This window comes from Crotalus tigris, unplaced genomic scaffold, assembly GCF_016545835.1.
Source record: "Crotalus tigris isolate CLP2741 ecotype Arizona unplaced genomic scaffold, ASM1654583v1 scf7180000017744.3724543626:3957646, whole genome shotgun sequence".
Lineage (NCBI taxonomy): Eukaryota > Metazoa > Chordata > Lepidosauria > Squamata > Viperidae > Crotalus > Crotalus tigris.
The window spans coordinates 3,302,918-3,316,619 of NW_024096611.1; the positions used below are offsets into that span (position 1 = coordinate 3,302,918).

General features: G+C 38.0%; 1 protein-coding gene across 1 annotated transcript in view; it reads left to right on the top strand.

Moving 5' to 3' along the window:
• The first annotated feature begins 1,221 nt into the window (after nucleotides 1-1,221).
• The window catches only part of LIX1 (limb and CNS expressed 1), a 41,573-nt gene continuing 29,092 nt past the window's right edge, over nucleotides 1,222-13,702 (top strand). The window contains exons 1-2 of the mRNA XM_039340410.1: nucleotides 1,222-2,429; nucleotides 12,428-12,591. Of these exons, the coding sequence (XP_039196344.1) occupies nucleotides 2,348-2,429; nucleotides 12,428-12,591 (246 nt within the window). The 5' untranslated portion in view covers nucleotides 1,222-2,347. The remainder of the gene's footprint in view (nucleotides 2,430-12,427; nucleotides 12,592-13,702) is intronic.

Below are 13,702 nucleotides of genomic sequence, written 5' to 3' on the forward strand. Positions count from 1 at the left end.
ATCCGGTCCTCTCAATTCCTGGCAAATAGATGGGGAAGAAATGGATGTAGTGACAGATTTTATTTTTCTGGGCTCCAAGATCACCTCAGATGGGGACTGCAGCCAAGAAATTAAAAGACGCTTGCTCCTGGGGAGGAAAGCTATGGCAAATCTAGACAGCATACTAAAAAGCAGAGACATCACCCTGCCAACAAAAGTGCGTATAGTCCAGGCCATGGTTTTCCCAGTTGCAATGTATGGCTGTGAAAGTTGGACCATAAGAAAGGCTGAGCGCAAAAGAATTGAGGTCTTTGAACTATGGTGCTGGAGAAGACTCCTGCGAGTCCCTTGGACTGCAAGGCATTCAAACCGGTCAGTCCTATAAGAGATCAACCCCGACTGCTCTTTAGAAGGCCAGATCCTGAAGTTGAAACTCAAATACTTTGGCCACCTAATGAGAAGGAAGGACTCACTGGGGAAGGGCCTAATGCTGGGAAAGATTGAGGGCAATAGAAGAAGGGGACGACAGAGAATGAGATGGCTGGATGGAGTCACTGAAGCAGTAGGTGTGAACTTAAATGGACTCCGGAAGATGGTAGATGACAGGAAGACCTGGAGGAACGTTGTCCATGGGGTCGCGATGGGTCGGACACGACTTCGCAATTAACAACAACAACAACTAATCACTGCAGTCTCAAAAGTTGCAATTATTTACCCAACTGCTTATTTGATGTTAAATGTGATTTAGGCTTTAGTAGGCTAGTAGAGATTTGGGCTGTGAGTTTTAATACTCAGAAATGAAGGAATTAAGTAACGTTTGACAATTAAATGGGATAATCCAATTAAATGGTTATGTAAAATTATTTGTCTTCCAACCTGTGTTAACAAAATAACTTCCCTGGCAATAATATTAGTTCCAGGTAAACCCTAAGTTTATGACGTACAGATACAGCTGGGAATAGTTTCTTGATTGGGGTATTGCTTACTTTGATCCCTTGGTCTGAAGTTGACCTTGGAGTTAATCTATGCTGATCTGAGTGCTGATTACTGGTGGAGGTGCTGGAATCAAGTAAGCAATACCCCAATCAAGAAACTGCCAACAAGCCATTAGTAAACAGCCCAACCAAAGAATTCCCCAAGACTGCCCCCACCCACCCAGAGAGGCAAGACGCCAGAATATAAACTGACAACAAACAGCTCTTACTAGCACTGATGATATTACCTAGTTAGGGTAATGAAACGTCTGCAAGAAAACAAGCTCAGAGCACCAAGGAGGTACAAATATTGATTATTCCATATGAGCCTGCCCAATTTTAATATCCTTGAGGAAAGTCCTCCTTTGAAACGACAGCTACCAGAAGCCCATTTCTGGGGAACTGAATAGCTTGGAGCCTCTGGAACTACTGGGCTACTTTCAGATATTCTTTTGTCAGAGACAAGAATATTTTTATTCAAACAACTTTTGGCATATAAGCCAACTTATATTACCAAAGACATCTGAAATGTGAAAGTGCCATTCATTTCTCATTGAAGTATCTTAAATTTTACTTTCAATTAATTTGTAATACTAATTTTGCTTTTAATTAATTTATAAGTGGGGGCTTTTTTTATATTTTATAAATCTACTTTTATTTGTTTTTTACTCTTCCTGGCTACCCTGAGTGCTATTTTCTACAAAAGCAGTGAAATGTAAATGAAAGAAACAATGCTGATCTACCAACAGCTACTCTTTGCAATTCATCTTAATGATAAAGTGATTTTAGGATGAAATTCGGAGGCAAGCATAATCGTGAAAAAATATTTGGAGTGGGGCTAAAATGTTTGAAAGTGTCAGGAAATGAAGGAAGGTATTTAAATCCAGGCAGAACATGTTTTCATTTAAAATGACAGCATTGCGAATAGCCTAAACAAATCTGTTTGCATTTTACCACTGGTTGAATATGTGAAATTCAATATACCTTTTCAATGTCTTTAATTTTTCCCCTTTGTTATTAGCGTCATGAGGTTGGATTCTTATTTAAGTTAACAGAAATCCAAACTCTGGGTCTGTCGATGTCAGGATGAGAAGAGGAATGCCTTTTTCATGATTAGCTTCTCCAGCTAGCCAGTAGGTGGGTGTGTTTCACAGAGGAAAGCAGTAAGCCTCCTTCTCTCACTAATTAGCTCAGCCAACAACAAAGATAAGTGAGCCAGGGAGGGAGACCCCCTGAAGGGTCTTTTGAATCTGGCCAATGTCTGATTGGCAGATGTTGAAAGGGATTCGTTGGTAATCCAGTTCATCAATGAGCTGCATAAATTCAAGACAGGACTGGAAGAATTCCGGCATGTGGGCACTTTGTGGGGGCAGTCTGGAAAAAAGCAGCTCAAGATGGACAGAACTTTGGAATCTCTACAGCACATCATTTCTCAAGTCTTGCCTCACAGAGATCCTACGCTAGCATTTAAAGACTGTAAGTACCGAGGTTTCTGCACTACTGAGAGAAATTGCTGAAATCTGTAGGACAGAGACATTGCAAAGGTCTGTTTGCAATATCTTATGTACAGATTCAATATTGAGAAAGATTAAGAGACTATGTATGGTATTTTACTTTCTATCACTAGCGTATTTGACTTTATATTAATTTACTGTTTTTAAAATAAGCCTCTTAGAATTCAACAAAAAAAAATCAACTGCTGTATGGTTTATTATATTGGGAAATACCTTTGTCTCTAGGTAGTTTTAATGTGTCTTATAAAAGGCTTATTGCAGAATATTAAGACTTCTATTTACATTGTGATCTTTATATGATATCATATGTAGTTTTGTGTCTGGGTGTTATTTTAATACATTTAATACAATTCAGAATCTCAGTAAAATATGATTTTTTGTGATTAGTGTATGTATTCATGCAGACACAATTACTGCATGGAGCTTTTAGTTTCACTGTAGGAAATTCTAAATTGGTGTTAGTATTTGTGCTGTGTTTATTTTTCCTATTAAAGTTTATACTATAATAAATTTAGCTCTAAAAATGCTAGATATCGGTATCTAAAGGCTCTCTTTCTTCTATGTAATCTGAGCTTGCTGGTTTTGAATCATGCTTCTAAATATTCAAAGATGAACTCCTTTTTTTAAAGACTAGGTATTTTACATCTGAAAGAGGATCGGGATCCTGGAATCCTAAGCTCAGAAAAGTAAAATTCCTGAACACTACAGAAAATCAGTTTTGTGCAGTTTGCGAAAAATTCCCTAGGCTTATTTAAGAATGTTCCATCACCTTCTTTGACATCACTTTTTGTTTAGTGTGAGTGTGAGGTGGAGAGACAATGGAGAGAGAAAGCACGAGGAACAGTCAGTTATCCTAAGTTTTCACTTTTTTTTTCCAGAATAACATTTTTAAAAGTAGCTAATCTTGAAATATGTTACCAAACATTCAGGCTGTGCTTAATTCTTATGTTAAATGACACTGCACAGAATGATTCTTTCTAAACTGAATGGAATTAGTGCTTGAAATAAGCAGCTGGCAAAGAACAGTTATGTATTTGTTACTGCATACATAGTTTGTCAGAAATCAACAGTTATATAAACAAACATGGACAGAACTTCCTTAGCCCACCCAGAAGAAAAGCTCCCTCCTGTTGCAACCATCCTACGTTAGACTGAGGTTTTTTTTTTTTTTACTCTGAAACCTTGTAGGAGCAGATGCATCTTACAAAGCAAGACGCATTTGGTGAAGAAAAGATGGGAAGCTTGCTTCTTTGTGGTGAATTCCTGAAAATCATCAGGCAAGGTTTTGATTGAAAGTATATTTACTGGCCTCTCAGATGGTTACTGTGACCACCCACAGATTATAGGGTGAGAAAAAGCACATGTCAAACAAGAAGGGTTTAAAATATCATTTTAATGGAATCTTACCACAAAAGTGGAGCCAATCATCAAAAAAGTACTTTAGTAATCTTCACACTCTTTGATTATGTCGCTACTTTTTATTTGCTGTGTTAATGAACTGACAGCTCTAAATCACTTCTAAAGCAGGAACTATCTTTTAGTAAAGCAGGGGGCTTGAGAAATCTGGTAATAATATTTCAATATAGGTGGCAAGTTTCCTAAACTTGAAAATGAATGTGGAATCCAGTTATAAGTTATAAGTTCTACAGAGTACTGCAGAAGTATTCAGAGTACTACTCTACAGGGAACTGAAAAGTAAGGGGTCCTCATCAAGCTATTTCTTAGTTCTCCAGTTGTCCAGTTGCCAAGTTTTCAGGCATGTTATGTTATGGATCTTTAAAGCGCGCACTTTGGTAATTATATTTACCAATCCATTGGTAATTATATTTACTAAGGGCAGATTTACATTTTGTATCCCACAGTTTTGACAATTGTGATATTTGTAGAATATGTTCCAAATTAACATCCAGTCCTGATACTCACTTCCCTCAAAAATCAAGGTCTTCTTTGCTGCTGTCTTCATGAATTTTTCAGAAAATTTTGGGTTATCTATATTGTCACCAGTGGAAGAATTTGCTAGTTATATTATCAAAGAAAATCAAGATGGGAAAATCAGTTTGGTGAAGATTAGTTTGGTGACAATGTCAGTGGGATTATCTTCCAATTCTTTTATTCTATTAAAAGTTTCTTGTTATAAATATTGGTACTATATAGAGAGACATCTACAGTATGTAGGACAAAAAATATTTCTGCCATTGTTCTGTGTGTAATCCATTTTAGATAATACCTGAATAGGAGTTACAGCTTAGTGTGGTGTATGCATCATTTAAATGTGCAAAAATTGTCTCTTTCAACTTGGCACTTTAGGCATAGTGATCTCAGAATTCATCATCTAACCTGGATGTTGATATGCTAGCTGAAAATTCCAGGAAGTATCCTAATGCAACAGGAGGACAACAAGATGGAAAGACAGCCTATGACTTATGGGAGTGTTGTTAATTTATCTAAAAATACCAGAGCCAAGTTACCAGCCGAGCTCTTCATTCATATTCTAGTATGGCCCTGGACTAGCTTGGCTAATTACTGGTAGTCCTCAACTTATCTGTCACTTAGCAACTGTTCAAAGTTATGATGGATCCCTCCAAAAGGTATTTACAACTGACTTCCAAAGTTTCAATGGCTGCCCCCGCCAGGCATATGACTGCATTTTAGGTGTTCAGCAACACAGCTGTTTGCAGCATCCTATTGTCACATGACCATGATTTAAAATATTTTTTTGATGAAAACTGACATTTGCTTCCAGTTTTTGGCAAAAATGCCCTTAGAGAACAATTGCTTTGCTTAATGACAGTGGACTCACATAACAACCATGATTCACTTAATAATCACTGCAAAAAAGGCAATAAATTCAGGTTGGTCATGTGATGACCCACTTTATGGCCATCACTACTTATGACCATAATGGCCAGTTCCATTATGGTCATAAGTCAAAGACCATCTGTAATCAATCAGCAGCTGTTTCAAATTCAAAATAAATAGAAAGCCATGTGCTTTTTCTCTTCTTAACAGGGACTTTTCATGAATCTGTGTGGATGGTTGGGTTGATGGAAGAAATATATGTTGGTAGGCAGGCAAAGACACCTGTATAGTTGTCAGGGTCCTAAATGTTGCTCACCTATACAGTAGAAGAAAAACATTATGTCTCTTTTTGTTTCCCACACCAGAACAATTTTGAATTCAACCCATTAGGGAAATGTCTATGGAGATTCTCAGTCATCCAGGATATGGTTGTCCCAAAAGTGCTTTTTCAAAAGGCAACAAGACTTCCTTTGTTTTTTCTTGAAGACATTTCATTTTTCATCCAGGAAGCTTCTTCAGTTCTGACTGAATGGTGGCAGATGAAAGGATTTATATTCCTTGCAGTCATCCAGTTGTTAGCACTCTTTTTGAGAGTTGTTGAGGCCACTTGGAGTTTTATCTATTCTCTCAGGGTCACCTATATAGTGCAAACGGGTGTGGAACCTTCTTGGAATTGCTGAAAGAACTATGTTGTAAACAGGAGATAGGTGGTGTAGTATCCCTCCTCCTCTGTTGAGAGAGACCTGTTCAATCTTAATGTAGATGGCCTCTTTGACACCTCTTTCAAACTAGTGGTCCTCTCTGTCTACATTCCTTGCTTCTCTAGGTTGAATCTGCTCACCTCTAGAAATCAGAGAGTTTTCCTGAGTGTATCATCACTGAAAGAATCATACTACTACTTAGGACTCAAGCTTTCTTGATGATAGTGCCCCCGCCTTTGAGGCACCCTACCACCCATTATTCAAATCATCTCATCCTTACCAAGCTTCCAAAGAGTTGTACATATAGTAGTCTAGGAGGACATTTTGGAGTAAATGAAGACCTTAAAGCAGTGATGGCGAACCTTTTAGAGACCGAGTGCCCAAACTGCAATTCAAAACCCACTTGTTTATCACAAAGTGCCAGGGCCGCATCAGCATTGTAGTACCCTCTGGGGGGGGCAGAGAGGTGCCTCTGAGTGGCACCTCTGTCACGCAAAACCCGGGGGTGCAAAAATGGGCCACTGTGCTGCAAGATTCAAAAATGGCTGCCGCCGTGCCGCAGGGTGCAGGTACAAGGCACTGCACCATGCAAGAATGGGGCAGGGCTAGTGAGTATCATGCAGGCACTAGCCCCGCCCCATTTGCAGCGCATATGTGCTCGCGGCCTTGTGTGTGCATGCGCACATGTAAAATGCTTCCTCCTCCCTTTTCTTCCAGTCCACCAATCGACAATGGTTGGTGACCTGTGCTCTACCACCTCTACTCGAGCTTGCTAGTCGGCCACTTCGTCTCCTTTGTGCTGGGTGGGGCTCCTGCTCTGGGCGGCAGTGGCAGCCTGCTGCTGCTGGTGGCGGTGCTGTGCGTGCTAGCAGAGAGGGCTCTGAGTGCTGCCTCTGGCACCCATGCCATAGGTTCGCCACCACTGCCTTAAAGAGAGATGTATTATTTTGTTTTGTTTTGTCATTGATACTATTTACTTGGCCCTATTATTATGAAGAATGCACTTTGCTGGACATGTGCTCTGTGACATCCAACAAAGACTGCAGTCCATTAGATACCACCAGATGGTCGGAGAAAAAGAAAAAGGCCAAACAAAACCTGGTGCCAAACATTTCAGGAAAACCTGAAAAACATCAATCTTAAATGGAAGGATGTGAAGATTGTAGCTGCGCATTGAGACTTTTAGAGTATGCTTGTAGCCCAATGTGCTTAGCACAGGACATAAAAGAAAAATTATTATATTGATCCTATTAATTTTAGTTTGCTGTAAGCCAATGAAAAGCTTTTGGTGATGATTGGCATATGCATAGAAGTAAAATAAACTGTTCTGCTTTTGTTGTTATTCCTGTATCCATATAGCTATTGCAATATGCATTTTTCTCTGCATTTCATTTAATATGTATGTGCAGAGCCCAGAATACTTTTTGCAGCTTCAGTGTGAGGTATTGGTTAAATTATAGCCCCTAATGGGAGGCAGCTGCCAGAAGGTGAACATTAAAGTTATGTATGTTTAAATTATCTAATTTTACTTATTACATGCTGCAGATTGATTGAGGAAATGGAAGGCAATTTTAGTAGCCTTGCATTAAAGAATCTTCCTTTGGAAAAAAAAGAGGGTGAGGGGACCTTGAATATATACTAAACTCCAAAGGACTGTTATTTTTCCTACTCAATAGTCAAACGGTTATTTAATATTAATCTGACAAGTTAAATAAAACAACCTTTCTGTTGAAAAGTCTTTTTACAATTGACTAAGCAGAAAATGTACACTGCTTGTCTTCTTTATAAATGGTTTTACTTGTGACCATGAAAGAGTCTCAGGATTCTGTCTCAATACCAGACACAGCTAGGAAGGCTGCAATAGGCTTCTGCCCTAACATTCCTTCATCAGTTCTAACAATTCATTCCTCAGCTTTGGGTGGTTTCCTTCACTTCTGTGTGGTCTCTTTATTGCAATTTAAACCTGAGACTATTATCTTCTTTGCCTCTTTGATGCTTTACACAGTCAATGTTAAGTCTCTATTAATTTTGCTGATTTCCAAGGGGCCCACTTCCACTTGATTGGTAAGGCCACTGACCTAGGATTAAACTTCCACTGAAAACATGTTTTGCAAGCAATCCTAAACAGAACTATCCCAAAACAAAAGATGTTCTTGGTGGTGTATCATTTTATCAACAAGAACATAAGGGAAAGGAAAGGATAAGTTCCAGGTTACATGCTTGTTAAAAGAAATATTTTTCATTAAAAAATAAATCTTTCCCAAAATGTAGTGGGGGAAAAAAATCAACCAAACAATCATTTTTATATGTTCTCTGCTTTGTAATGAATGGTCAAGAATTTAACATGCTTGTCCTTCAAAATATGAAAGCCTTGTAGTGAAACTGCTTGAAAACAGATAGATAGGTAGCTAGGTAAGTAGATAGGTGAGAAAGAGAGATAAACATATGGAGAGGAAGAGAGGGAGGGAGGGAAGGAGGGAGAAAAAAGAGAAAGAGAGAGATAGAAAAAGAAAGAAAGAAATAAAAAGGAAGAGAAAGAGAAAGAAAGAAAAAAGGAAAGAAAGAAAGAAAGGAAGGAAGGAAGGAAGGAAGGAAGGAAGGAAGGAAGGAAGGAAGGAAGGAAGGAAGGAAGGAAGGAAGGCTATTTTTCTTGGTCTGCAGGATAATTTTGTTTTCCTAATTCACACATCTTGTTCCCCTTCCATATTGCAACTGCAAGCCCAATTTGTATATGGCAGCATAGTGCACAGAAAGAATGTCACAGAGATGAACAAATGTCATGACTGGAGGGCCCACAGAAACAGAGAATCCATGACCAATGCAGTGGTTTCTCTACTGGAAAAGCAGTCATGCTGTAATGGTTCTTCAGCCATTAATATTGACCATTTGATCATTTGTTGTTCTATAAATCGAAGCACATTGATAATTCATGTGTAAGTAGCAATAAACAAATTGTACAAAGCCATGATGAAGTCTGTTTGTCTTTATCTTTCTAAAATAAGTGATGCACCAATTATGGCTTAGAGTTAATGGATAAATTAAGGGCACTATCATGTGTGTATGTATATGTATGTATTATGCATGTCCTAGCCTTGTGAATGCAGTCAAAATAAATAAAATACAATTTGAGATATACAGGTAGTCCTTGATGTACGCTCGCAATTGAGCCCAAAATGTCTCTTGTTAAATGAGACATTTGTTAAGTGAGTTTTGCCCCATTTAGTGACCTTTCCTGCCACAGTTGTTAAGTGAATCACTGTAGTTGATAACTTAGTAACCCGGTTGTTAAGTGAATCTGGCTTCCCCATTGATTTTGTTTGTGAGAAGATGGCAGAAGGTGATTATAACTTTAGGACATAGCAACAATCATAAATATGAACCAGCTGCCAAGCATCTGAATTTTGATTCCATGATCATGGAGATGCTGTAAAAGTCATAACTGTGAAAAATGGTCATAAGTCACATTTTTCAGTGCCTTTGTAACTTTGAATGGTCACTAAACAAATTGTTGTAAGTCGAGGACTACCTCTACTTGATTGTTCGGCAATTTTTGGTCAATTCATCTGACTACAGCTTGTGCATCAGAATGGGTGGAGTATAAATATCTCATTTTCAATTCCATTTCTTTCAACTTTTAAAAGAAAAAGAAATGATATTAAAAATATCAGCCCCAAACTTTTAAGGGCAGTCAGACCAGACAATGCTAGGCTTTAAGAACAAATAGATTAAAATAGTATCTCTTAGTGGTGATCAGAATTCAATTTTGTTAATTTTGTATCAAATCTTAATTCTACTGTCTACTATTATGCAATCGCCTGTTTTTGTTTACTTGGATCTCCTTGCTCTTCTGAAAGGTAGATCAACTCCCCTCCTTTTTAACTCATATTTTACAACAGCCTTTCCCTAATCAGGTACCTTTCTAATTCTTTGGGACAGCAAATCTAGAAAGTTAATCTTACTGGTAGTTCTGGGAGTCTGAATTGCTCCAGGATGAAGAAGGCTTTTTGAAAGAGTTGGAGATTGTCCATTAGATTACCCATAACAGGATTGCAAAACAAAACTACTTCAATATTAGCATTATGGTATTCTTATATAAAGCTCTTCAGTATAGCCAGATTATACACATTTTTGAAGTAGCTATCACTATTTTGATGGATGACATGAGGCAAGAAGAGAATAAGAAGTATATAAAATGCATGGAGTTTCAATAACAATTGAAAATCTATTCCACAACAATGGCATCATATGGGATTCTTCATCAGAAATTGTATTCTGTTACCACTCAGCTATGTACTAAAGATAGCTATCAAACACTCTTGCTTCCATTAAATTTTAAATAGATCTAAAACAGGTGAGGTCAGCTCAAAGCTAGTCTGAAAGCACATTACTTTGTTGTAACAAGGAGATCAATAAGCTAAAAGGAAAAATGTATGCAACTGATACTTTGAAATATCACATTTGAGCTTTGCTTTGAGGTATGCCAGTTGTCTTTACGATTAAGGAAAAGAGAACATGTGGATTTTAACTAAAATTATCCAAACAAGAGGAAACCGTGGAAACCGTCCTTTCAACCCAGAAAATATTGGCTTCCATGAGTTACATTCCATGGACAGGAGAAAGAGATGTAGGAATCTGAATCCTGACTTTGCTATAAATAGATTTTTTATTTATATACAGCAGTTGCTATTATTTCATAATAGCTTCATTAGCTGTTTTACAATAAATCTAATCAGAAGTTCTTGTAGTCTATATATCTTGTTTCCAGTTCATCTTACTAAGAAAAGTAATAATCTCACAGGATATGATCAAGAATATTCTCTCTAAATCTGGAGTGCAAGACATGGAATTCTGTAATAGATTTAAGTTTGTTTGTTTATTCATGATAGGAGCATGTGTAGTGGGGTACCCCAGTGCTTTTCAACATCTATATTAACGATTTGGATGAGGGGATAGATGGGGAACTCATCAAATTTGCAGACGACACCAAGCTGGCAGGAATAGAAGACAGGCTTAAGATAGAGAAGGATCTGGATAGACTTGAACACTGGGCGCTATCTAACAAAATGAAATTCAGTGGTGAAAAAAGCAAGGTTCTACATTTAGGCAAGAAAAAACAAATGCACAGGTATAGTATAGGGGGTACCTTGCTCAATAGTAGTAACTGTGACAGGGACCTCGGAGTCCTAGTGGACAATCACCTAAATATGAGCCAGCAGTGTGCTGCAGCTGCCAAAAAGGCCAACACAGTGCTAGGCTGCATTAACAGAGGGATAGAATCAAGATCACGTGAAGTGTTAATACCACTTTACAATGCCTTGGTAAGGCCACACATGGAATACTGCATCCAGTTTTGGTCACCGCGATGTAAAAAAGATGTTGAGACTCTAGAAAGAGTACAGAGAAGAGCAACAAAGATGATTAGGGGACTGGAGGCTAAAGCATATAAGGAACGGTTGCTGGAATTGGGTATGTCTAGTTTAATGAAGAGAAGGATGAGGGAGGACATGATAGCAGTGTTCCAATATCTCAGGGGCTGCCACAAAGAAGAGGGTGTCAAGCTATTTTCCAAGGCGCCTGAAGACAGGACAAGAAGCAACGGGTGGAAATTAAGCAAGGAGAGAAGCAACCTAGAACTAAGGAAAAACTTCCTGACAGAACAATTAACCAGTGGAACAACCTGCCTCCAAAAGCACTGAATTGCTCCAACACTGGAGATTTTTAAGAAGAGACTGGACAGGCATTTGTCCGAAATGGTATAGGGTTTCCTGCCTGAGCAGGGGATTGGACTAGATGACCTCCAAAGTCCCTTCCAACTTTATTATCATTACTATTACTATTACTATTATTATCACAATTAAAATAAGGCACTATATGACATAAAATTTAAAACATAAAATACAAGATTAAAATGTGTACAAACTAAACAGGTCTTGCTCCAAAACTAGGAACATTAATTGTGTTCTGTCATGCTGCCATGAGGAATGGATTCAAGTAATAGGAAATCAAGACAAATTCCAATTGAGTGTTAGGGATTTATTTTTTCAAAAGTTAGAATAGTTCATCAGTGAAACCAGTTTTCCAGAAAGATGGTAGCCTGCCTTTCCCTGGAGATGTTCAAATACAAGCTGGACAGCTAAACTGGATTCATGCACTGAATAATAGGTTGGCCTCAATGACGTATTCTGCCTCTTCCAATTTCCAAATCTGAAACACTGAAATAATTCAACTCCCAGATTTCCCCAGCCAGTATGGCTGACTGAGAAATTCTGGGGATTGAAGTTCATGCATGCTCAAGTTGTCATGATTGGGAACCCCTGACCTAGACAATTGCTTTCTAGCTACAGGTTGATCAGTTCAGCAGCGGCGTAACTCTTTCTAAATATTTTGCTTTTAGTATAGTGAAAAGACAATTTTTAGGCAATGAATTGTGACTAAAACATTCACTCCTATATTTTGATAGTGAACGTTGTGGCAATGCTTCAGGAATTCTGGGAGAACAAGCAGAAACAGAAAGGTGTATTTTCAAGTGAAGGCACTGTGGTATACGAGTCACTAAACTTGCCTGGGCCTCCATTTGTAAGTTATGTCACCCTACCTGGAGGAAGCTGTTTTGGTAACTTTCAGGTAAGAATGTATACGGTAGTGTATTTAATGACAAAGTATGAAATGTGGAAGAAATCTGGTTTATCATAAACTGAGCTCATCAGAATTATGTCAACATCACAAGAGCCAAAGGCCAATACATTTGAAAGGCAATATGAGAAAAAGATCAAAGACCCAGTGAAACCTATATGGAATTTCCCTCCCATTGGAAGCCCAGACCTTTTCCCCATCTATTCCTCAAGGTTTCCCTATCTTCTGGAACAAATGCTCAGGAGACTTCAGAAGGGTGGAAGAATCAATGACATCATTGTCTCGCCTGTCCATTTTGGTCTGTGGGATTCCTCAACTGGCTTTGAACCTCCTAGGGTTAGAGGATAGTTTCATTTACAAAAAAAAAACATTGATACATCTAACAAAAATAGTAACATGTGGAGGTCAATTGCTAGACAGCTTTTTCAAAGGGAAACATTGGCAGATAACAATCACCAACTGAATCCTTTAAATCCAGATATAATATTTGACTCCCTGTCATATAAAAGGCCAAAAAAGGGGACAGTCTTCACCTTCTTATCCATTTCATGTAGACATCTGATGGGATTTGACTTTTTCAAAAAATTCCTCCTAAAGTACAGTGTACAGTCTTCATATTAACTAGAGTATTAGATTATTGGATCTAATACCTAATATTAGATCAGGTCAAGATCACAAAGCAGTCAAGAGTATGTCACATGTGAATAAAGCAAACATGGAAGCTATTCAAGTATTATAGTTTAAGCTTTCAACTTCAGTCCTTCTATATTCTCTCCCTTCACCCCAATGTCAAGCCACTAGCAGTTCAAATATTATATAATTCTATACTGTTTATTTCCAAATGTAGAATCATATATAAATAGTTATGAGTATGAAATGTTCAAAAAACAGAAATCAGAAAGATGCCTTCCCTTATAAGAATATGTGTCTAAAGGAAATCTGTAGACCACTAATACTCTTGTACCTGTAACCTTTAACTGGGTGAAACCTTGCATCATAGGACAACCATTTTTGAACCAAGGTGCCTCAAATGTGTCCAAAATCTGGGTCCCATGACTCCTATTAAATTGAAAATTGCAAATTTTATAAAACATTTTATACA